Source organism: Dipodomys spectabilis, unplaced genomic scaffold (assembly GCF_019054845.1).
Source record: "Dipodomys spectabilis isolate Male_0828 unplaced genomic scaffold, ASM1905484v1 ptg000140l, whole genome shotgun sequence".
Lineage (NCBI taxonomy): Eukaryota > Metazoa > Chordata > Mammalia > Rodentia > Heteromyidae > Dipodomys > Dipodomys spectabilis.
The window spans coordinates 9,988,527-10,015,916 of record NW_024870817.1 but is presented as its reverse complement, the minus strand read 5'-3'; the positions used below and the strand labels follow the sequence as shown (position 1 = coordinate 10,015,916).

Sequence of the window (27,390 nt, the reverse complement as noted above, 5' to 3'; positions counted from 1 at the left end):
GCAACTATCTACATAATTTGCTCTAAGGATTGATCTATATATTCCTTTAAATATGACCTACTCTACTCAAGAAAAATGAAAAGAATTTGCCATATTAAATACTATTTTCTTCCTCTCAAATACAATCACCAAAACGTTATTATTGTGATTTTTTAAAGATTACATGTTTCTTTAAAGCATGGGCCAAGGTAATTCACATGATACTCACTTATTAGTAGTTTCTTTCATAAAACGATCATACTGCATGAAGTGCTGGAGGACATAGACCGCTGTGGAGAGTAGGATGTGCACATTTTTCAGGGGTGCTTTGGAAGGAACCTCTTTGCTTCTCTCTTGCAGTCTTGCCAGGACAGCTGTTGCCACTTTACAACAGGCCTCCACCAAGTTTGCTCTAATTTCCTGAAAAGAATCATCTCTGCATGCCAGAGCCAGTGGAAGTATTGTGTCAAGTTTTTCCATGATGTTAGAACAAAACTAGGGAGAAATAAATGTGGCGCTGAATTATTTGTTCCATGACACAGGGTAATTTATGTACAGTGGAACCAAATTCCTAAAAAATGAATTTGGCATTAAACATAAATATAATGATGCAGCTTTATAATAATCAATTTCTCAGTTGTAGAAAGTTAAATGTCTCACGTCAAGTAAGGAAATACCAAAATGATGCCTCTCTATATATAACCCTTCAAATCTTATGCTCACAGGAAAAATACCATTAAAAACCTCACAAACCACTTTCCCATGACAATTCCTTTATTTCTAGTTCATAAATATTAAAAATGTATCCTTGAAACTAATTTTGACATTATTTTTAAACTTACTATTTTCTTTTGCTCGATGTCCATAGATTTTTTTAAATTAAATGTCACATATAAATATCAGATTAAATTAAGGAGCAATAGAAACAATCTCATACAGCACCTTCTTATTGGTAAGGAGTTGGCAGTCTTTAGATATGGTTTGTCTCGCTTTTCACTATTTATTATGTATCTACTCCTTCTAATTGCAGAGGGAGATGTGGTGGACGGGAAGGCAAAAATCTACTTCCATATCAAATCAGCCAGCAGAGTTGCCTAAAAAAAAAATTCTAGAACCTCAGGTGACAAGTTGAATGAGGCTATCTCTCTAACTCTTTAAAGGGATGGTAGGGGAAAAACAGAGGAGGAGGCAACAATGCTAGATAAAAAAATGTACTAATTGATAAGCAATATACTCATTATCTTGCCCATGTAATTGTAACCCCTCTGTACAGTATTTTCACAATAAAAATTTAAATAAAAAATATACTCATTACCTTGCTCATGTAACTTGTAACTCCTCTGTACAGTATTTTCACAATAAAAAAACTTCATTAAAAAAACTTCTCTAACATTGATTCCTAAAGTATTGTGGACTTAATGCCAAGTAGCTGTCTGTATTAGCTTTCTCTCTCCCTCTCCTCTCTTCTCTTCTCCTTTTCTCTTCTCTCTCTGTCTCTCTGTCTCTGTCTTTCTCTGTCTGTCTCTGTCTCTCTCTCTCTTTCTTTCTCCCTGTTTTGTGATTTTTCAGGATAGAGGCAAAGAGGTCAGATTAATGAAATGTTAATTTAAGTATATAAAAGATTTTTAAATTGCCCACACCAGACAGGATCTTCTTTAACCATCTAAATTTCTCTTGAAATCATTCCAAGGTATAGAACTGAACAGGCAGAGTTTCCAGTGATTATTAGCTCTCTATGATAACACAAAAGCCTTCTGAATTGCCTTAAAGTCATAGGGTAAAGAGCTGTGAAGAGGATACGTTCTTATTGGTAGTACTGGCCCATGGACACCAGAGAACAAAACTATATCCAAGCATTAGTCAACAGACTTTACCATTAGACCTTTAGGTTGTTCTTGCAATGCCTTATATAAAAAACTAAGGAAAGAAAAGAAATCTCACTGTACTCATCAGCAGTCCGAAAGGGTTTCATTTGATACATGCCTTTGCAATTTTCTTTGGTTGTTCTTCCTCAGGAAACATGTGGCAATCTTGCCAAACTCCCTGAGCACTTACAAGGTTCATAGCATAGCTCATAACTGAAGATCTTTCTTTCTGTTCCTGTTGGAGTATTCTTGTGGAAAAATTTTCAACTGTAGTTGTTATGCAATATGCCATGGGAAGAGATAGTTCCTTAAATGCATTTCTCCAGCCAAAATCTAATAATGTAGCCTGAAATGTAAATGTACATAAAGTCATATCAACACTAGCAACAACTGGTTTCTATTGTCTTACACATAAAATTATTATTTTCATTCAATATATTGAATATAAATATTCTGTGATATTCTTTAAAAACCATTTTCCAACCTGAAAAATATTACCAAGTAGATGAAACAATATACAAAATGTGCATTCTTTACACACAGTAATATACTGACATTTCACTTTACATCATCAGTGAATTTAATAAAAAAAACTTCTTTCAAAATTTGATCTCTTAAATCTAGTTCAATAAGGCCATCTTTATGAGAGCCGAAAGCTGCACTTACAATCTATCACATAAAGTAACCTTTAAATTCAATATATTTAATAAAGTCTAAATTAGATTTTATCATTTTATAGTTTATTGTTAACAAGTATTGCAACATAAGACTGCATTTAATATTCAATCTTTGATTTCTTTTTCAGTTTCAGAATTCCAGTCAACTTCCCCCAAAAGAGCAATACAAAATAAATTTCTCTGAGAAAGCACAACCATTGCACCTTTCTGGATTTAGACTTGCTTAGAATTTTACTGAATTTCTCCATGCACAAAGTGTCAGGCACTATCATTTTTCTTCTAGGCAATGATGAAAAATTGACCTACATGTACTCTTGGTGTGTTTGGAGCACTATTTTTTTTATTCTGTTTTTCTTTTTGTTTTTATTTGGTTGTTTTCTCTTATGGCAATGTATCTTTAAACATATATTTTCCTAAAAATCCCTACTGTTCTCTAAAGAACGCTATGAATAGGGTTAAAATCTCTGCTAAGGAAGCACTCCTCTTATTTTAGTCTAACTTTCTTTGTTCTTGGTAATTTGCCACTTAATGTGTCACTTCTACTGTGAGCTTGGTATGTCTGATTAAATTACATATTTTTCTTGGTCTTGAGCCTTTTAATACAAAAATAAGAGCTAAATTTGATGATTATTCAGTATAAAATTATTTGAGATTATGAACATTAGCCTAGTTTTCTTGTACGCACACTCCATTCAGCATTAATGCTTTTTATATATAATAGAAAGTAATAAAAATGATTCCTTTTCTAGATCTAGAGTTCTATGGTTACATAATTCTATAAAAGGGGCTCTTAGCTTCACTATGCTAATATTACTAAACTTTTATATGTAAAGCTTAGTTGAATCCTTAACATTCTAGGAACTCAAGCATGTTTCTCTTATATTTTCATAAAATTAACTAGTAGTCAAATCAAGTAAGAGTATAGACTCTCCTTTTTTCTTGAAAATTATTTTATTTTATTTTTAAATATATTTTTATTTTCTTTAGGTAGTTGTACAAAGGTGGACTCTGCTTTCTTACAAGTGAAACTTTTGATGTGAAATACTAACTAATCATCTTAGATTTATGATAAGAATATAAAAAGAAACATATCTCCACAAAATATTTTTTAATCTTGATTTTTTATTCTACCTTTGGATGCCTGTATTTATTAAAATTTTCCATTCATTCAAAAAATAATTTGGTAAAATTTTCTGTTAAGTGATATAGTTGCAGTTAATAAGGCTTTTATTTGTTTAGTTTTGTTTTTTTATTGTCAAGGTGATATACAGAGGGGTTACAGTTACATAAGTAAAGTAATAACTACATTTCTTGTCAAACTTGTTACTCCTTCCCTCATTACTCTACAACTTTCCCTCCCCCAGCCCCCCATGTACAGATCATTTCTAACGTATTGCCTTGTGAATATCATTGTTGCATTGGTTCCCCCTCTTGTCCTTTGTCTCACCATTCTGTTACAATGGTGATTACTTTGTCCAATGATAATTTATGGATAAATGTAAAATGTTGGCCCACCTGTACTGTTTCCAACTATGGAAAAAGTACCTTAATAGTAGCCCTTCAAAAAATCTTTGCTTAAAAGTCTTATAAAAATCTATTTTGAAAGATGTTACTTCTCTTCTCATCTAGTATGTGGCATCACACGTTCTAGTTAGACAACACTTACTAGTTGATCTAAGAACAAAAAGAGGGAATTGTGTGATTTTCTCCTTGGTGCAACAAGCAGGTATCTATTGAATCTGATATTCTATCACCTACCAATAATTTCTGAGTTCTCATTTTTACTTCTGGTTATATCAAGATATATAGTTTTGAAAATTTTCCTGATTATTTCCCTTGCTTAAAGCCTAAAACTGTTAAAACTTCTTTTGCCTTTTAAAATATTTGCCTAGTATATGTCAAGATCCATTAACCAATAGACATATTCAAGTTATTCCAAATGAAATAATTTAATATAGAGTATTGGTTACCTTGACTTTATATTTAAGAGACTAAACAGAGCTATGAAGCATAACAAATATTAATATGACAGGAAACCATAATCCTCTTTATGGTTGGAAGAACAAAGAAAAGGAAATGTGCCAGTTTAAATGTCACTTTTCAACAACTATCTACAGTTCACATTCTTAAAATGAAGATCCTAAGTCAAGATAGAAACAAAATTTTCTTGAGTTCGACATATCTCTCTACTCCTCTCATAAGACTCATTATGCAAGAGAACAGTGTCCTGACTAAATCACTTTGTCCAAAACATGTAGGTCAATTTGTAATCAAGAATTTTACTGAAGAAGCAGAGATTGAGAGGATCATGATTCAAGGTCAGCATAGGCAAAAAATTAGAGACCTCCCTCTCCACCAATAAGCCACTTATGGCGACACACACCTATAAAACCAACTATACAAGGGCATAGTTGATCCAAGGTTGCTGGCCTTAAACAGACCCTATCTGAAAAATAAAGTAAAAAGGCCTAGAGACAGGGCTCAAAAGGTAAAGCGCAAGCCTAGCTTTGAGTTCAAACCTCAGTGTCACACACAAGAAACTCCCTAAAGTGATGAAGAGTAAACTTCAAGACATACAAATTTTTTAAATCCTCACCTCTTTTACTGGTAGCAATTGCTCTGAAAGAATACTGGGTTCATTTGCTCTTGTTTTCTCTATCATAACTTTTCTATTAGATTTTTCAAAAACTCCTAAGTGAGAAGAAAGCAAACATAAACAAATCTTTACAAAGAAAAATATTAAATGTTAACACAGGTTAAAATGTTGTAGGAATGCTTTATGCACAGTAGATACAAATACGCATACATTGCAATATGTAAGGAACACAGGCAAGAAGATGTAGAGTCATGCCCACAATAACATTAAAATTTTTATATACAATTTGATGAAATCTATATGCTACTCATATTTATAATGAACAACATGCATAAAAAACCTGTAAAATATAGATTGTTTGTCATTAGGTCACTTACATGCTGACAACGTTGAATGAATTACAAGTAGAAAATAAACATTAATTTCCTTGTCCTTTTAAAAAGTTAAATTGTAGCCTGACATAGTGGTTTATGTCTATAATCTACACACTGGACAGCTTGAGGAAGTGAGATAGCAAGGTTAAGGACAAAGTATGCTACAGAATGACACCTTGATTTAAAAAAAAAGGTTTCTACATTGTGGTTATTCATAGCACATTAACACTTCCTTTTATGAAAGAACCATAAACAAAAGAACATCAATAGATATAAGAATTTAAGGAAAAATATAAACTAAATTATATCAATTTTAATTCGAAGAAAGAAAACTCTGAAACAAACATGAAATAATCAGAAACTCCAAAAGCAGAAAAATTTGTCCAACTTTTACTTATATTTTTAATAATTAAGGTACTCTTTTCCCTGGAAAAAATTAAATCTAGAAAAACTTAATATTATAAAAAGAAATCCTTCCACATTTCCATTAAAGTTAATCTCAGGTTGATTCCATGAATAATTTAATATTTACCTTTTTGTTGTTTAGATGAGATGATAAATTATACTCAATGTTCTAAATTTCATTTTATTTTTAAATTTATCAGGAATTTTAATAATGAGATTTTCTGTTTTCCTTAAGCTAAGCAAATTTCAAATTTGGCTGATTTTAGCAGTAGGGATTCTGATCACAGAAATAAAAATACTACATTCTAATTCTCAAGTTAGTTTCAATACTCTTGTGCCTAGAGTGTACTAAAGGTAAATATTCTATCTGGCAGACAATAATATCAGTGCTATGGTTTGTATTAGTGTCACTGACAGGCTTATGTGTTATAGTCTTGGTCGCCAGCCTGTAGAGCCATGGAGTCGTGGCAGAATCATGGAATCAAGTTAGATCCTTGAGGGAAGGCCCTTGAGTTGTATAAACTTCAGTTCCATCCATCTCTCTTCCTCCTGGATGCCATGAGGTGAGCAATCTTGTCTACCTTGCGCGTCCCATCATGATGTACTTTGCTGCCAGGGCAAAGGACTACAGAATAAAATGTGAAGCATCATAAGCCCAAAGAAGCTTTTCTTCAATGATGCAGAGCTGACTAACATAACCACCCATAAGGGAAGTTTTATTAGTGTTTCTCATAAGAAAAGTCTCTTCAATTTTTATATTTCATAACTTTTATGGATTTTTAACACAATCTAGAATTTGTTTAAAGTGATGAGACATTCCATACAAAATATACAATATGGCTGGCTCATAGACACATGCGCACACAATCACATATATACACACATACACACACATGTGAGAACTCTCGGCTCCCCTTCAACCTTATTCATCATCTCCAGGAGCCCGTGGATTTCAATTTAAGAATCCTGTTGTATTTCTCAAGATACTTCACAATATAGAAAAGTTCTTTATGACATAGTTTATAATGTCCTTTTAAGGTGAGAGTTATAAATAAGATCAATTCTAACACTGAGCTAAAATCCAAACTGACCACATATTTTAAAGGTAAAAAATAAAACTAGACATCTATTAAAGTAAAATTTGCAATATTTTTAAAAGAAGGTTTCCAGGCACAAAGAGTAGGTCTCATAAAGTAATTCTGCACAACAAAGACACTATCAGCAGTCCAAATAAATTTACTAAACTTAATAATCAGACTCTGTAAAAATCTTCATTTTGATGACAGTGCCCTGTATCTTGTATATACACTTCTCTAATTTGGGGAGGGGAAAGGAAAAAACAAAGTGCTTAAATAAGATTACAGATTGACCCATTGTAACAATGAGATGTACAAAACACTATGTTGAAAACAAACTATACAACTTTGGTGGGGGGGGGAGTTATGGAGGTGGGAGAGAAGGGATGGTAGGGGGAAAACAAAGGAGGAGGCAACAATGCTCAATAGGAAATGTACTTATTAACTTGCTCATGTAACTGTAACCCCTTTGTACAGCATTTTTACAATTAAAATTGTACAAAAAATGTACAATTTAAGTTTACAAAAGGTTGAGCAGAAAAATAAGCTGTTCCCATAAACTTCTTCTTACCCTCAGTGTTCCTGTCATTAGCGTCTTACAATGATGGAGTCTATTCGTCACAATCGATGAACCTAAGTTGAAATGCCATTCTAATGTTACAAACTGATGTTTATGGTTTTCATTCTGGTTCATTAGTTTAAAATTATTAGCACAAACTAATTGTACAAAGGGGCTTTGTTATTATATTTACAACACACATACATAATGTACCTTGATCAAAGTCACCCTATCTATGTTATTCCTTCTTAACCCCTCTGTCTCCTACTCCCTTCTTTTTAACCATTTTTGTGGATTTCATTAGGCTATTTTTAAAATATATTTAATATACTTCTATGATCACCCATTTTTGTGTTATACTTTGCCTCCTAACTTTTTGTGATGTGAAATTCTGTGGGTTTTGTTAAATATATGGTATCGTATATCCACCACTACTGTATTGCATGGAATAATTTCATTGCTCTAAAAATCCCCTGTATATCACGTATCTGTTTCTCATACTCCCTTCCTCTTTTCCCTTTCCTCCCCCCTCATTTCCCATTCCTTCACCTCCACTTTTAGAAAATAAGATCTATTCATGGTCTCTATAGTTTTGCTTTCATACAGTATGTAGTCTTTTTAAGATTGCCTTCTTTCACTTAACAATAAATTTTTAAGGTTCTTCATGTCTTTTCATGGCTTGATATCTTATTTCTTTATACTAATGAATACTATTCCATTGCATTGATATACAACGCATTCATCTACGGAAAAAAACAATTGAGCTGCGATTGTGAATGAAGCTAATGTAAATATTTATATATAGGTTTTAATGTGGACAGATTGTTAACCTCATTTGGATAAATATAAGATTGTAAATTGCTAGATCATATCATTCAGTTTTATAAGATATTGTCAAACTCTATTCCAAAGAGGCTATGCCATTTGCATTCTTCACAGCAATGAATGAGAAATCCTTTTGCTAACACGTTAGCCATTTAAGCATTTTAGCCATTCTAATAGGTGGATTTAGTTACTCTGATGGTGGATTTTAGCCACTCTAGTAGATGTGTAGTAGTATCTTGTTTAAATCCACATTTTCTTAATGACATATCACACTGAATATCTTTTCATATGCTTATTCACCATCTGTATATTGTCTCTGGTGAGCTTTCTATTCAGATATTTTAAAATCACGTTGTTCTCGTGTTGAGTTTTTAAAAGTCTTTGTATAATTTGGGTACAAATTCTTTATCATATATGTGTTTTGCAGTTCTCTTTTTTAAGTCTGGAGATTTCCATCTTCTTTGTGACCAAACCTTTTTGCTTGATCACTTGAGAAATTTACCTTCCAGTTTAAAGACACAGTTTAAAGGAGTCTCTCATATTATTACTGTGATAGCAATAAAGAAAAATAAAACCAGCTAAGTGCTGCTGGCTCACATCTGTAATCCTAGATACTTAGGAGACTGAGATCTGAGAATCACAGTTTGAAGCCAGGGCAGGAAAGTCCCCTGAGACTCTTATCTTTAATTGACCACTCAAAACCTGGAAGTGGTACTGTGACTCAAGTGGTAGAATGATAGTCCTGAGCATAAGGAAGCTCAGGGACAACACCCAAGCCCTGAGTTCAAGCCCCATAACAGACAAAAATAAAAAGGAAAGAAAAAGAAAAAGAAAACCTAAAATTTACATACATGAATAGATTTAATTGACAACTGTATGTACCAATGGAAAATTATTCAGCTAGTAGAAGGAATTATGTTCATTTTCTGCATAGTTCATAAAGAATATCTTCATAAAATGTTAGTGTTATATAGGAATATATGTGGAGGTAGTTCCTCCTGGAATGTAGAAGAGTAAAGTAGAAAAATAAATCACAATTTTACCATATGTCATTTGTCCTGTTCAAAAGCTCTATAATATTCATATAGTCGTATTCAAAACAATTTGAAAGAAGAAAAAAATCATAAAGCTCAAGTTGTTAATGACACGTAAAATGACTTGGATTCCTAATATCATTTTACTATTTCTGTAGAAAGCTTATAAAACTAGCTAATTTAGAAGGTATTTACTCTGGAAGAATAACATGAGTTTGAAGTAAAATTGTCCTAGATCATTTTATGGAAATAACTGCCTGCCATTGGGTAGTTTGTATCTTTGGAAAAAAGTTAATTATCTTCTATTTATCATTTCATTCCCAAATACATTATGTTTATTCATTAAATGTAATGTGCTCTGATGTTTATATAAACCATCTGCCTATTTTCAAGATGAGTAAGAAAAATTATAAACTTTTAAACACTTTTTTTTCTTTCTTTTTCCTGGTGCCTACTTCTAGAATGAGAAAATTATCAGGTAATTATGATAACCTTTAAAATACAATTTTCCCCTCCCCTAAATTTAAAATATTTTTTTTTAAAAAGCTTAATTTATATACCATAGACAAATGGAGTGGAGAAGTAAGGTAAGATTAGTAGTAACACTAAGCCTACACCAATAAATATTTTGTGATTTAATTGTGTCCTTTTTATATTTCTTTAGGATTAAAAAATGGCCAACTTCAAATTTTGGCAATGTAAAATGTTATGATTCCATGAACACTTGAGAAATTACTGCACATGTTTTAAAACATATTGAAATTTCAATACACTTAATATTGTCAATTTTTGGCTCACCACTGTAAAATATAGTTATCTACATGCGATCAACAATGGTTTCTCTAAGAGCATGCCTAGATTAAGAACCTCAGGAGAGTGCAGAGGGTCACAAGAATGGCAGCTGCTCAACAGCTTCCCCTACAGAGTTCTCTTTGGTTCATTTTACACTTCTGGTTAGTTTCCACACTGCTGCTTTCTTTCATAGGGAGTGGAGGTTGGCAGTACTTCCCTGTGACATCCACTTTCACACCCAAATTGGTCTTCATAGATTCCCATTGTGTGCACTTCAAAGCAACTTGCCTTGTTGGCAGCTCTAAGTGGGAACTACTAGTCTTTCTTTTCTTCACTGTTTTTTTCTGGCTCACACGCAACCTCCCACCAAAAGCTGAATCTGTAGAAGAGACTACATCCAAGAGATAATACCATGAAAAAGTATGAAGAGAAGCCCAGGTGGCCACCTTGCAAATTTCCAATGTGGAAGCCTTCGACCTCTCTGCCCAAGAAACAGCTAAAGTCCTAGAGTAATGAGCTTTACAAACCCTAGGAGCCTCTTTACCTTAACTACATACGCCTCCCTAATACAATCCCTTAACCATCTAGCTAAGGAACTCTTAGAAGCCATTTGACCCCTCTTAAGACCCCCTAAGAGTACAAACAATCTTTTAGAAGATCTGAAATCTTTGATTCTTCTGAGACAAACCCTAAGTGTTCTTCTTACATCCAATTGAAGCAGCCATTGCGCTTTGTCATTGCTGGGGCTAAAGAAAAAGGAGGGCCAAGACATATCCTGGTTTAGATAAATCTCAGATGCCACCTTTGGAAAAATCGAGGAACTGCTCGGAGGACAACTTTATTTTGAAGGAGTATTAGAAATGCACCACAAATCAAACCCAAGGCCAATCCATAAAATATCATCACCTAAAACAAACACAGTAAGACATTATAACATCAAATAACATCCTATCGTTCTCTGAAATAATGAAATTAGAAAACTGTAAGTCACAATCAAACAAGATCAAACAAATAAAAGTATTAAATATCCTTTATTTTCTCAGAAAATATTTTTTGGTCTCTACAAAACCTCTTCTTCAAATTCAAATTATTATGAGAACTTCCAATCTGGTTGACAATACAGTAGAAAATATCAAAAGAGGAAATAATAAATGTAGCTAATCATTTTTATATTTTATCTACCTGATGTTAAGCATTTGAATGTTTTAAAATCTTCTGGATATTTAAAAATAAAATCTTTACTTTTGCCATATTGTTTGGGTTTGATAGATATAGTGCGCAACTTTTTCCTAGTTAACAAAATGTGCTCCATTCAAAACAAACTAGAAACTAAATGACTTGTTCTTTTTTTCTCATTTTCTCCCACAAAAGATTTTTTAAGTAAACATTAACAATCAGGAATATTCCATAGTTAGTTTAAGATTAATTTGGTTTCTTCCATTATCCATTTCAATGATAATGAGGGATCCATTTCTTTTTCTTCCTTATTTAAGAAACCAATGCCTTTGATATTAAGTAATTAATTTAGGTATGCTGAATAAAATATTTAAGATTTTTCTTGACAATTTCTTTCAAGATAGTTCTTTGCAGAGATCCATTTATATAAATTTATATAATCCACTTATATAAATTTATGTCAGATTAAATGACTCAGCTTTCTTACACAAATATTCTTTTCAAAAACTATATATACATATAGATATATAGATATTACTAGGGGACGTCTAGTACTGAGACATTTCTTATACCTGCTACTCAAAACTCCTTTTGTAGATGATCACATTTGTAATCATCAACAAATATGTTTGCGTCTACACTATTATTAATGTCATAGTGAAGTTGCTTTTATCTGCCACACAGCTGACAAACATGAGGTAAGACACTATTTGTAGCATAATTATATATTTGTTTTGTTGATTTTTTGCAAGAATAGTAACTGTTGCTCTCAACTATACAGCATTTGCAATTCTCCACACTGACTGATCTTAATCTCATGTGATTGAAGAAGCTCTTCCTTTTATCTCTTGTTTCCTTAAATCAACAAGTTATATCTTTGCTTCAATTCTTGATCACTTCAGTTTTTAACTTTGTAATTGTTTTCTAGTGGAATTTTAATGTTAAAATTATGTTTTAGAATTGATATAGATTTCCAATGGCCTGGTTCAGTATCAAGATAAGATAATTCCAGATAGGTAGAGTCTTAGATGTCTTGCAGCTCATTCTGTTTCTTGATCTTCAGAAAACATCTACTAAAGAGCTGGATGAGAGATGTCTATTTTAGCTAGGCAGTATGAATGACCAAACGTCAACTTTTGGAAGCACCAAATGTCATCAATAGGATGCCCTATTGCTCTATACAGAGCTTTGTGACCATATATTAGCTCCATCTAGGAAACTTAGTAGGTTTGAAGTCATTTCCTAATTGAATCCATTTTTCATTCTTTCATTTAAATAATTATTATACTTTCTGTACTATCTTATTTTTTCAGATTTAAAAATCTATAATCTACCTTTTGTATTCTTCAAATTAGCTCCAGGACTGGAAGAAGAATTGTTATGGCTTGGGTATAGTTTAAATAAGCTCCATAAAGTTTCATGTGTTGTAAGCTCTGTCATAAGTGTTATAGTATAAAAGTGGAAATCGTTGGAAGAAATGCTCTCAGGAGAACCCTCATCAGAGCCACCATCATACATTTGGACTTTCACCATCTCAAATTATGGCTAAATAAGCCCTTCTCCTTTACAAAGTACACATGTTCAGGCATTTTGTCACAGCAACAGATAATGCCTAATATTTTGTTCTACAGAATTTATTTTCTAATAATCCCAACCCAAACTTAACCTGAAACATAGAATACTAGTGAACTATGCTTAATATAAAATAAACTCCAACCCTAGAACTGTAATAGCAATATTTTTGTGAGGCAAGGTAAAAATAAAGCAATATAAAAACATATATGCTGAGAAAGCTCCATGTAAGTTTTACTAAGACATTGGGTTTGGGGGTTGAAATTTTCAATTATTTTTTAATTTCTTGCCTCTTTTACTTCCTTTTTCAGATGAAGTATTCTCCATTGGAATGATACCTTGTAAAAAAAGCACTCTATAATTTTTTTATAAAGATTTACAATAAAAATCCTTATTAAATATGGTTATCACAACATAATATACAGTAAACATTAAACAGATAGCACTATGCCTTGGAATTCTACCATTTAGGTAGAATTTGCCCACATGGCAAAGCTTTCTTCAATGTTTTGTAAAGACTAACTAAACTTAGGTTAGCATATTAAAATAGTTACAGTATAATTTTAACAACTCACTTTTACTGTTCATGATATGCAAGACTTCTACTTATATATATTAAATCATTCAATTGTCACAATTTTACATAATATTGGAATCAGAAGCAATTAATCTTAAACAGCCATACAAAAAGAAAACTAAAGCAATCCTCCATGATTACTTAAAATCTGACACTGAATAAGATTTTTCTGCTCAAGGCAGAAAGGGGGGGCAGGGAGGGGTAGTGGGAGAACAACAAAGGAGGGGGTAACAATGCTTGACAAGAAATGTACTCATTACCTTACTCATATAACCTTAACCCCTCTGTACAGAATCTTTACAATAAAATAAAAATTAAAAAAAAATTCTGCTCAAGATCATCTGTTGAAGGAAGTACCAGTACATCATCCAGTGTGCTTAATCTCTCCATAGATCAGTTTTGTTCTTTTTTAAAAAAAATTGATCTGATTGGGGCCCCAGTGGCCCACACCTGTAATCATAGCTACTCAGAAGGCTGAGATCTGAGGATTATGATTCAAAGCCAGCCCAGGCACTAAAATCGATGAGACTAATATCCAATTACCTACCCAAAAACTGGAAAAGGAGCTCAAAGTGGTAGAGCACTAGCTTTGAGCACAAAAATTCATGGACCCAGGCCCCGACTTCAAGCCATAGGACCAGCAAAAAAGATCTGATTTTATTAAATAGTTGATTTGCTAATTTGATTTAAGGAGTCAGACAAGTGTAAAAGAGAAAAAAGTTATACAAAAGATAGACAAAAATGAAATGTACACTAAATTTATCTAAAGAATTTTATTTTGTAATTTGTTTTCAAATAATGGCATAGATTCAAAGTAGCATAAAGCCAAACAGATAAATGGTAGATTTATAAATTAGTATATTACCTGAAGACTTCCTTGGAACTAAAAGTGATGAAAACATTCCTTGAAACAATTCCTGAACATCATTTTCCAGCTTCAACAAGGATTTTACGAGGTGTGACAAGAACTGGAGTTCATCGAAGGAAAGAGATAAGTCTCTTCCTTTCTCTGGGCCTTCTGGAGTAACTGTGAAGAGATCAGTAATGCTTTTTATTTTAGTGTTTTTCTAATAAGTATTAGGATGATCTATATGACTGCAAAAAAAAACATCAAACTAACACCAGTGTGCACCAGTGACTCATGTCTGCAATCCTAACTACTCAGGAGGCTGAGCGCTCTAATCTTAGCTACTCAAGAGGTTGAGATCTAAGGATGACAGGTTGAAGCCTGGCAGGAAGGTGTGTAAGACTCTTCTCCCCACTAAGCAAGTAAACAAACAAAAGCCAGAAATGGAGCTATGGATCAAGTAGTAGAATGCTACCCTTAGCTAGAAAATGCATAGAAGTTTAGAGACAGCCCTCAGGCTTCTGAGTTCAAGCTCTAAAACTGGCATACACACAAAAAAATTACAGCAAGTTGATTCATTAACCAGCACATAGGAAAATATTTCCTTCTGAGAAACTGGAGATAAAATTTATGTCTAGTGAAATTATGAAAAATAATAAGCTTCATTTTCTTTTTCTTTTTTTTTGGTCCAGTCGTGGGGCCTGAACTCTGGGCCTGGGCGCTGTCCCTCAGCTCTTTAGCTCAAGGCTTGAGCCACAGCACCACTTCCGGTTTTTTTCTTTTTGCTTATGTGGTGCTGAGGAATCGAACCCAGGTACTCAGGCATGCAAGGCAAGCGCTCTCCCACTGAGCCACTTTCCCAGCCCATAAGCTTCATTTTCTGAGTCATAAACAGCAATGTAATTTTTGTTGTAAAAAAAAGATCACACCCTACACAATTTTGATTTTTTTAAGTCTACCATATGAATCTAATTATGTGAAAATATCACAAAAACTCAAAACAAGAATATTCTCCAAGGGGCTGGGAAGGTGGCTCAGTGGTAGAGCGCTTGCCTTGCATGCATGTAGTTACGAAAAGAACATTTCTGTTTTTAGGGAATTCATAAAACACATTAAAATATATATGAATAAATGTTTGCAACCTTCTTTCAGTTCAAGAAAAATAATTGTTAGGAGAAGAGAGAAACCCTAAGAGGTAGAATTGTGGTAAATTATTAACACTTAGAAAATCCGGTTAAGAAGGAAAATTAGGAATTATTGGTATTATTTTGGCAGTTTTTTATATAAAAAAAGTAGATCTTAAACGAAAAACTGAAAGGAGTATCAGATGACATCCTAACTCTCCAAATTTTAATATGTACTGTGTCTATGTGTTTAAAAAATAACAAATAGGGGCTGGGAAGGTGGTTCAGTGGTAGAGTGTTTGCCTCATATGCATGAGGCCCTGGGTTTGATTCCTCAGCACCACATAAGCAGAAACAGCTGGAAGTGGTGCTGTGGCTCTAGTGGTAGAGTGCTAGCCTTGAGCTGAAGAGCTGAGGGACAGAGCCAAGGCCCAGAGTTCAGGCCTCATGATCACAAAATAAATAAATAAATAAATTTATTAGTTAGACATAAACTACATAATTCATGAAATCATGTTTCAAAAATCACTCCTGTCTAAATAATCATGATATCTATTATCTATATGAGAATAATACAATGTAAAACTAAGATGTACTTTTACCTCTTGTCATCCTACTGTTTCATTTCAATAGAAAATACATTAAGAGTACAAGGAACAATTCAATTATTAAAATATCCATTTTGTTGCTTCCAGTTTATATTGATATTACCTAATGGTAGTTTTAGCCATGATGTCATGGTTAAGGAATCTTTCTCTTATGATTAACACTTCTTATAATAGGTATTCAAAGAATGTCTTGAGAACTAATTATAAATTGAAAAATTTGTGAGCTTTTACAAAGTAAGCAATAAAATGTTGTTAGAAACATTGAGTGCCATCAAAAATTGTATGATGACTACATGTGAAAAAAGATTACTTTATTACATAGATACAGAAGGAAAGTTCCAGAAATGTAACGATTTTATAGGCAATCCACTTCATTGAAACATTTAATTACTGGCATCAAACAAATGTCATTATGGCACAGCCTTTCACTGAGGACCAAAAATATAATGATATCTTACAGATAATATAAAGGTATGTACTAACTTCAATCATTAAATCGTGTTCTTAGTTTTTTAAAGCTTTAATAAATCTACAAAAACTCAATTTCATCTCTTCATTAACCATAATCTTTTTTTTTTTTGGGGGGGGGGGTCCAGTCGTGGGTCCTGAACTCTGGGCCTGGGCGCTGTCCCTCAGCTCTTCAGCTCAAGCCTAGTGCTCTACTACTTGAGCCACAGCGCCACTTCCTGCTTATTTTCATTTTGCTTATGTGGTGCTGAGGAATCAAACCCAGGGCCTCATGCATGCAAGGCAAGCGCTCTACCACTGAGCCATCTTCCCAGCCCCATTAACCATAATCTTACATTTATTGAAACCTATTTCCATAAACAGCCCTACCTATCACTCTTCCAAACGGATGCCAAAGCACATAAAATATACAGCTAGAAACATAACTAAGATTTTGTCAGAGGTTTTATCCACCACATAAAAAGGAAAAATGAAAAAAAAATTGTATTCTATTTAGTCATTACTTGATTCCCACTGGGCCTGCTTAGTTTATTGATTTATTTTAAGCTTTGTTTATGGAGATAAGAGACTAGCTTAACTTTCCAAATCTAAAAATGCCTATTGTACCAAACATTTTGAAAGCAATTTCCAATGACTATAAGAATGTTTCATTATTCTTTATTAAGCAAATCACTCCCTTATCACTCATGAAACCTTTATTAGCTCATTTCTTTTGAAAATACTGTATTTATAGAATAAACAAAGAGGTACTCCAAGAAAAACCTTTGAGTCAAAATACTACAGCCTGAATGTTACTTGTTTATATGTAGAGTCTGGAGCTATCTACATGAAGAGAGAGGCCTTACCTTCATAACCTGGAATTAGAAGGGCCTTGTATTCCAGAAAAATGCCAATATTGAAAAGCAAATCCTTTTTAATTCAATGACTCTTTCTAACTTATTAATAAAAGAGACAAAATAATATGTATGACCTAAATCTAATCATTTTTCCCCAAAGAAGCAATGACTATGGTAGAAGCCCATTAATTAGTAGTCCTTATTTCCTATCACTATTAGCTCAGTATTTTCCCCAGGGGTTTTATAAGGATTCTTAATTTATGGGAAAATAATTCAGTGATAAGTTCATTTCATGAAAGGCCAATTAAAGCAAAATTAAACACAAAGGATGGGATGGCATTTCCCAAACTTATTTGACTTATTTCCCCTCAGTATCTCATAGGACTAGAGCCCTAATCATTACACCTTAGCTCACAATTCCTATTTGCTGAAGCACATCTATTTTTCTGTCCCTTAGACTCTTCACACCTAACCAAATTAAAAAAGGATTTTTCCCAGCAGAAATTCTCTTTTACATCTTCCTTCATTAAATTAATTTCTTTCCCTCTTCTTTTTCAACATGACTTCTGTTTACTCCCACATCACTTTCAATCAGAAAAACTTATCCCTAGAAAACTTCATCAGGATCATGTCAATCCAACAAACAACTTTCTCATCTATCAACATGGCCTTTATTTCTTTATCATTAAATTATCTATCCATCTAATTTATCTAAATAAATCACTAGGGAATCATCTTGCTTCCAAAAAGGTTTGGACACACATGTTTTTAGACAGAAAACTATGTTTGGTCTGCCTGCCAATCATTGCTGTAAAACATCTGAATAAATGATTGGTGTTTGTACATTGAGTGCTGATTCTTGCAAAATACAAATGTCACTTAAATCTCATTAACATTATAAAAGAAAAATTTACTATTGACTATCAATGAAAATAAATAACAGCTACATAGTTGAGGAGTTTGTTTTTTTTCCTTCTATATAACTTCCTTTCATCACTGGGATCACAGGTGCATACCACTGTCTATGGAGACACGTGGATCTTTTTGCTCAGCTGTCCTGGCACTATGATTCTCCCACTTTCACCTCTCTTTCACCTTGAGATGACAGGCACATGCCATTGTGCTCAGCTATGGGAAAAAAGTGTCATGGAAGCTTTCTGCCTGGGCCAGTGGAGAATGACAGTCTTCCCATTCTCTGCCTTTCAAGTAGCTAGGATGACAGGTAAGAGCCACCTGTTCACAAAAGAAGTCTGGAAGAAGTCTTTAAAACATATTATTATATATGTTTGATCTGAGCATAAGAACTACTCAGAAAAAAAATAATCAAATTTGTTTACACACATACCATCAAAATTTATTCCCATAAAGCCAGAGACTATATCCTATTTTTGTTGCTATTGTTGTTTTCATTTATATGCAGGTTTTCAGGGTCCAAAATCAGTTCTCACAAGGTAGGCACTTAAATTGGCATAATAAAAAAAATAAATAAAATCATCTAAGACCTAGAAATGGCTAGATTTGGCCCCAAACCAAGATTTTTATACCTAACCCTAAAATGTATTATTGAAAATAATAAATATTTAAGCTTGGAAATGAAGAAAATAACAGTATCCTATAAAGAGTTTGACAAGATAAATTCGAAGATTACTGGCTAAGAACCTAATGAAGCATATTGCTGAAATTCAATCTAAGATATGGTTTGGGGGTGTTAAAAAGTATACTTTAGGAAAAATTTCACCATAGATTCATATCCACCTATTCATATGCAGCTAGTCCTAAGATGAAATATATTTTTGTGTGTCTATATTCATATATAGAGATATATTCCTCATAATGAATACAGATTACTGACATATATTTAAGTGTTTTTCACCTAGAGGCTGATTGAAAAAAATATTAGCTTCATTGTCTTCTAGTAAAATTTAGCATATTGAGCATAAATCTAGAGAAATATTAAAGCTCCTTTCATTTGCTATGCAACAAAACACGATTCTGAATACATATCCAACTCCAGCTAATTCAGATGAACTATGAAAAAATCCAGGTAGCAATGGAAAGTACACATATAATTTTCTAAAACCATTAGCAACATAATTCTTGTTAATAATAGCATTAAGATACTGGAGAAAATGAGAATCTACAAAAATCAGATAATCTGAAGCTGGTGGATGAGAATAATAGGATAAAGAGCACATATTTCACTTTTTCCAAGAAAAAGAACATTAGCCTCCCTGCTATTGACTGTAAATGGATCCATTTTCAGTGAGGAGGTATTCTCAGTGCTGCCAGACAAGTGATGCAAAAAGAGGTGACACACAAATGCTTTTGAAAGTCTTATTATTTCAGATGAAATTCATGACATAATCCAAATGGAATATATTTGTTCCAGTAAAGAAAACTTTTAAACAGCATTATAATATGAAGTCAGCAGGAGCCGCATTAGGTACAAATAATAAGCAGTTCTTTTCTCAGGATCCAAGTCACTTCCTGAGAGCAGGTGGAACTTGGAACTCACTAAGGGGCTATGAGAGGCCTGGAAGAAGGCTGGGCCTCCCTGAATGCTTGATTCCATGGGATCCCAGCAGGGAGGGAGCAAAATGTAAACACCACAACCCTGAGTCTGTACAGAACTTCTTTGTCATGAAAGCCTAATAGGTAGCAAAAAAAATCTTGGCAGATCTACAAGCAATGTTTTCACCACATGCACTAAGAAGAAATTGAAACTGTCTTTCCCTTTTTCTCCAGCATTATCTTTGTAACCTTTACTTGTTTTGCAAATTTATATGACTAAGAAAGCATTTCTTTATTTTTCAGAAATGGATACATTACATTTTATCTCTTCTGAAGAGGATTTTGTAAGTATCAACCAATGTACATAAGGTACAAGGAAATAGTGAATGAGTAAATAAATGATTAAAAGATGTAGTTATCTATGAAATACCTATGAAGTTGTATAGCAACAGAATCTGACAAAAGTCCAATACATGGAAAATTCAGATCTCCCACGGGTGCCAAAACCCTTCCTGTAAATGGTGAGAAAGTAGAGAAAGAACAGTGATCATTAGGGAATCCAAGCATTTAGAAGTTGATGACTCTGAATTTAAATTCAGCAATCATTTAACTATTTGAAATAAAAAACTGAATTCCTCCCTCTTTTTCTGCCTTGCTCCACCACCACCACCCACCATCCATTTTACAATGGGTGTAAGTGAGTGCTTCCTCTAGTGCCACAATCAGGAGTATCAGAGATAGTTTATGGAATAGCTAACACATGGAATCGTGGATTCAAGTCCAGTCACAGCTCCTTACTAACCTCATGATTTTGGATAGGTTGTTTAGTTTGTTTAAACCTCAATAGTGCAAGGGTGGAGTGCCAGGGAGGCAGGAATTGTTGTGTAAGTGGCAGATATTACCATCTCCTCTGAGAAGTCTGTCCAGACCCCAGGCCAGGTTAGACTCGTAATCTTCATACTCCTGAATATTTTGACTCTCACATACCCTCACTTTAGCATATATTGTGTCATATTATAGTTGTTAAGTTGGGAGTTGTTTCCTAAAACTTTAAGTTCTTGATAAGCACAGGTGGTTATATTTTTCCATCATTATTGTTTTCCCATTATCGATCAGATTGCCTAGATGAACGATTCATGTTGGTGTCAGAAATAAAACTAGTGGTTTTCAGCTCATTACATTTAGCTTTATTCATTAACATTTTATTAATGTGTTCAGTGTGAAGATCTCTTTATTTCATGTTAAATTATCTGTTTATCTTTAAATAACTTCTATTTCATGTTAATGTCTATATACTACCTTAAATAGGAAAGAATTGGAAATACCCATAAGTGCTATATTAGAGATCAGTTTTATCATAAGTACTTTACATATTATTTTAGTTAATAGATTTTATCTACAAGGTTAATTAATATTCATAAACTTGAGTAGTTACCCTCTTGCAAGACCTTCCATTTCATCTCTACTATGTCAATTCTTTGGCTTTCTGTATTTGTGTATGTACGTGTGTGTGCACAATCTTTGTTAGAGTCTACCATAAACTCTGCATTTATACCCATAAAAACAATGTTTTGCACATATCCTAATAGGTGATAGTCTTAGGGTTGTACTGATCATTTGGTTAAATGATCTTGACTTGTCTGAATTTATCAGAAATATCAGATCCCACATGTATTCCTGACAAGCGTTTCCTTTGCAAGAATAGGACCAGTCCAGCTTCACTTCATATGATTTTTTCCAAGTCTTCCATTTCCTAACAAATGGGGCAGTGTTGTTCTTTCTGATGGAATCATAGAATTCCATTATATATATCACATTTTCTTGATCTACTCATCAACTGAAGGGCATCTGGGTTGGTTCCATATCTTAGCTATGGTGAATAATGCTGTGATAAACATAGTTGTGCTGGTAGCTTTAGTATACCCTTGTTTGTGATCATTTGGGTAAATGCCCAAAAGTGGGATTTCTGGGTCATAGAGAAGCTCCAACTCTTCAATGAAATTGAAAATGAAAGTTCACTATCAAACTCCTTCTATGAAGCCATCATAACCCTCATCCCAAAATCAGACAGGGACACATCAAAGAAAGAGAACTATAGACCCATTTCTTTGATGGCCATCTATGCAAACTTCTCAACAAAATTTTGGCCAATTGACTTCAACAAATTATCAAAAAAAATCATACATCATGATCAAACAGGATTCATTCCAGGGATTCAAAGTTAGTTCAATATATGCAAATAAATTAATGTAATTCATTATCAACAAGAGCAAGGATAAAAGCCACATGATTATCTCAATAGATGCAGAATAAGCATTTGACAGCACCCCTTTATGATGAAAGTTCTGGAGAAGCTAGGAATCCAGGGATCATTTCTCAATACAATAATGGCCATGTATGAAAAACCTACAGCCAGCATTATACTTAATGGCAAAAAACTAAAACCGTTTCCTTTAAACTCAGGAACAAGACAAGGATGTCCCCTCTCTCCTCTCCTCTTCAATTTAGTATTAGAATGCCTAGCTAGAGCAATAAGACAAGATGCAAACATAAAGGGGATCCGAATAAGGAAAGCTGAAGTAAAGGTCTCCTTCTTTGCGGACGACATGATTTTGTATTTAAAGAACCTCATGGACTCCACTCCCAAATTATTCGAGCTGATTCGAAACTTTGACAAAGTAGCAGGGAACCAGTCCAGCTTCTACTACATATACTCCTATGGCTTTTCTCATATTATAAAAGTAAATTCTTTACATACTGCATTTAGTCTAATACAACATAGGCTCTGAGTAAGGTGTTGATGATATAGTAAGGAATAATTAATAGTCTCAACTGGTTGAGCAATTTAACAAACACAGAGATTAATAGAAAGTGTCTAATGATTTCATAGTAGCATATGATAACTCCAATGACAGAAGAAATTGAATTGCTACTCTATATTATCTCTGTGCTTTCTATACATCCCTTCTATAACTGTTTTTGAATCAAGTAGTTGTTTTGCTACCAGGTGATTAGTGATTGTGATCTAAAAAGATGATGCATGGACAGGGTTTATAATACATTCTCAAACCCATGTGACAAGGAAGGTTTGCTATTCCCTCTGAAGGGCCAGGAAAGCAAATATCTTTTTGTTTCACATGCCAAGAGAAACCTAAGTGGCTGCAAAGAGTAAAGATAGGGTCACCTGAAGACATTCTTCTGTGTCAGTGAGAAAAACTGAAGAGAAACTGCTTATATAATCACTCTTGTTCCCAGGTGAACACTGGTTCCATGGGCCAACACTGGCTCAGTAGGATGTTACCTAAACTTGCTGTTGAATGATAACATTCTCTCATATTCTATTCCATCTTTTCTGCCTGAAGTTGTCTGTATTCATTAGCAAGAGATTTGACTTCTTTCACAATTATCACGGGCATTATAGTTTTGCCCGTCTCCTATATTCTTTTTTGTTGTTATTTTTTGGTGTTTGTATTTTTGACAGAGAACATGAGCAAGAATATCTGACTGTTGGTAGGATCACAGTTAATTGAAGATACTAATCAAAGATTGGGCCATATCCAAATGTAGCCAGAATAGAGAACTGGACCCAGAACAAAATCTTGAATAGTTTCTCAGCTGTCTTTTCTTTTGCTTTATGCTGGTTAGACTCCAAGTTGTAAATACTTAGACGTGCTGACCCTTTCAGGGTACATCTCAATAAAAAGACAGCTCTAGTGTAATGAAATGAGTTTTAAATTTTAAGCACTGTATGCTAATGGTACATTATTAATGAAATATCTTCCTAATATCCTTTTCTCAGTCTCAAATTCTACTGGAGTTCAGTCAATTATATCTTTATCATATGTGTTACTTTATCTTATCAAGAGTAAAAATTAACCTATAGGAAAACTTAAACTAAGCTAAGAATTCATTTTTACTATAGCCTCAGGTTGTATCTGAGAACTGATATTTCATTTTTAAAGGAATATGCCATGACAGTCAAGTTACATTATCAGCTCCTAATATAACATGCTAAAAATTAATTTTTAAAAATTTAGCACAGGAATAAAAATAATGCCATCATCAAAAAGATGGATTTAAGTTAAGACACCTGCTGAGAGTGCTTTCTAATATATTTTCTAATTGAATCATAACCTTTTAAAGGAGATTACACATTTTTCCTTTTAAAGTATAAGATTCTTTTCATACTTTCTTCTTGCCACGGAGAAAATTATAATGCCTGTGAATGTATGTTAAAATTACTCTAAAAAGAGGTAGCTTTGGTGATAATAGAAATATCCTGTACCTACCTGCAAAGTTATCCTAATGAGCATATTATTCTATTAGAAGACATTGTAGGCCTTTCAAATAGACATTTTCCAGGTGTGATACTTAATCTTTCCTTCTTAGTTGTCTTCCTCACTTAAAAAATACTTATGCAAAGCTGGATGCCAGTGCCTCACTCCTGTAATCCTAGCCACTCCAGAAGATGAGATTGGAAGACCAAAGCTCAAAGCCATGCTGGGCAGGAAAAGCTGCAACACTCTTATCTCCAATTAACTACCCAAAGGCTGGAAGTAGAGCAATCACTCAAGTAGTAGAGAACCAGTCTTGAATGAAAAAACGGTAAGGAACAGCACTCAGGCTCCTAAATTCCAACCCCAGTGCCCAAGTTCAAGACCCAGTATCAGCACAAAAATAGAAAAGAAAAAATAGTTATGCAATCATAAAAACAGAGTCATATTTCTTCAAACTTCAAATATGACCGAACATCTTTGGAAGCAGAAACCTTTACATCAGATTAGGCAGTGATAGAAGCAGCTATTATCTTTCACACATCTTTTACATCATCAAAGTAGAGCTGACCTTACAGGAAGCATTTTTAAGCAGATTTTAATTCTTAATTCAACAGAGACTGGCCTTGTCCCTGAGATGTGTAGAAGAACCATGTGATTGGTGCTTTATGTGATGGCAGGAGAGAGGCACAAAGTGGATGTGAGAGTGGTGACTTGTACAAGTCCCCATCAGTTGCTGTGTTCTTGCCTGTCTTGTATAGTAAATTCACTTCTCTATCTGTTCTAGCTCAGCCAAGAAGAAAGATTTTTATACTCAACATATAAGAAAATTTCACTGCCAATTCTTCTATGGATAAGAAACTAAAAGGAAAAAAAAACAACAGTAGTTGATTGTCATGCTGTTTTGATAGAAATAGTCAATATTATTCCTATTGTTGTGTTGTGATTCATTTCAGGGAAACATTTTTTAATTGAAAAGCTAACTAGAAAACACATGCAAAATTATGTAAGCTAACATTTTTTACCATACAGTCAAATGTTAGGCTTACTTGATTTTTATATTATAACAAGCTTTGTTAATGAGTACAAATATTTTAAGGAGCTGGGAATGTGGCCTAGTGGTAAAGTGCTTGCCTAGCATGCATGAAGCCCTGGGTTTGATTCCTCATTACCACATAAACAGAAAAAGCCAGAAGTGGCACTGTAGCTCAAGTGGTAAAGTGCTAGCCTTGAGCAAATGAAGCTCAGGAAAGCGCCCAGCCCCAGGACTGGCTAAAAAAAAATGTGTAGTTCAAATATTTTAAAATCAACTTAGATTGAATTTTGAATTCAGAGTTCTCAGTCACTACCTTTTGGTAGTCACTAAAAGACAATGTATGTATCAACCCACATTATCATTTATACAAATACATGTTTCAAATACTGAGATGATAATAATAGAAAATTATGTAATGGCTACTATGTGCAAAGTACTGTAATAAGCATTTCCCACATATTAAGACTAATTTAATTCTCCAACCTCAGTGAGAAAAGCATGATAGCATTTATTTCTAAGGCACAAGGTCACAAAGCTCTTAAGTAGCAACCAGGACTTGAATGAAGACATTGTAGCCCCAAACTCTATAACAGCTACCAAACAATAGCATTGGCATTCATCAGAATCACATGGAGAGTTTTGTAAGACAGATTCCTTAACCCTTCACCAAGATTTTTTGTTCAATGAGCCTGGAATGGAGACCGAGATATTTTCTGACTTGTTCCAGAGGCTGCTGCTGCTTAGTTGAGGACCACCCTCTGAACACCATTGCTTTACTATCTTTCCATTATTTCTTAGTATTCCCACATAGGCTTCCCAGTCTTTTATGGTTTGTCCCCTGAATAAACTTTAACTAAACTTCACGGTTGGATTTCTGAAGGGAAAAAATGTTTAGCAATATTGCTTTATATCCTTCTCCTTGTTTAGGCAATCTTACACATCAATTCTACTTCTTAAACAGTTTGCTCTAGTTACCTTTCTACTCAAAACCCTGTAACAATATGTAATTTAAGCAGCAAAGAGTAGCTTCAAGACTCTTAGTGATATCACACCATTCATTTATTTGCCCATTTATGTGATACCTTAGTTTTTCTGGCCAGTACTTCTTTCTTTCTTCTTGCAATAACAAGTTTATCCCTTGGACAATATGAAGTATTCTTTGAAACTTTCTGAACAAGGCAACAGGATGTCAGCATGAAGTTGACAGAACCATATACCCCTGAAAAGTGGAAAAAAATCTATTCTACATAGGAGAAAACAAAGTTTAAAAATGAACTATAGCTACAAAGCTATTATTTCTGCTGCTTGGATCTTGAGACATTCTTTCCTTCTAGAAGTTGTTTAAGTTTTCTTTCTATTGTATGAACTACTCTATATTCTTATTTCAATAATTGTCCTTTCTTTTTTGCATCAGAATCAGAGATGAGGAAAAGCAAAGATGCTACTTGTAACTTTATAGAATTCTAATTAATGTCTTCATCAATTATTTATAGAATAGCTCATAAGTGTCAGTCATATTTCTCTTGCCTCCAACAAGCAACTGCCTCTGCTATGTGTCTAGATTCAAAAAAAAAGAAAGAAAAGAAAAGGAAAATGGTCTTTTCCCTTTCCTTCTGCCTATGTGGGGTCTACTCATTGCCAAACTTCAAGTCCAAATCTTCATGAAGTTTTTCTGGCTTGTTCTCTTTTTATACTAAAATGTCCCTTACCCCCCTTTTTTTTGGTCCAGTCGTGGGGCCTGAACTCTGGGCCTGGACACTGTCCCTCAGTTCTTCAGCTCAATTTTTGACTTCCTCATACATTTGAAATCACAAACAAATGACTTGGTACTAATTTGATATGGTCTCCTATGCTTTCCCACTCCTGTTGCTTTGTGGGTCAGTTTCCTTAAATGATAGCTCCAAGGCTGGTGGGAAGAGAAGATAAAAAGTGGGACTGTGCTTCAGAACGAGGTATCAGATGCAACTTTCAGGTCTCTGAGTGATGAGATGGAAGAAAACCAGAAGACCTGAGAAACAGGCTCTGCTTTTCTTTTTGTTTTCCAATAAACCCTATCTTCTGTATACATCCTCAGCTGGAATTCTATTTCAGAGATAATATTTTTCCTTGAGGACAGGAAAACATCAGACAGCAAATGTCTTATCACTTCCTGCTGCCTGTATCTCCAGGTCTTGCTCAC

General features: G+C 33.8%; 1 protein-coding gene across 1 annotated transcript in view; it reads right to left on the bottom strand.

Annotated features, from left to right (window-relative positions):
* Window positions 1–27,390, bottom strand: part of Kiaa0825 (KIAA0825 ortholog) — a 402,774-nt gene that overhangs the window by 287,276 nt on the left and 88,108 nt on the right. The window contains exons 5-8 of the mRNA XM_042691026.1: window positions 14,373–14,534; window positions 5,118–5,212; window positions 1,963–2,190; window positions 209–474 (exon numbers count right to left, since the gene is read on the bottom strand). Coding sequence (XP_042546960.1) covers window positions 209–474; window positions 1,963–2,190; window positions 5,118–5,212; window positions 14,373–14,534 — 751 coding nt within the window. The remainder of the gene's footprint in view (window positions 1–208; window positions 475–1,962; window positions 2,191–5,117; window positions 5,213–14,372; window positions 14,535–27,390) is intronic.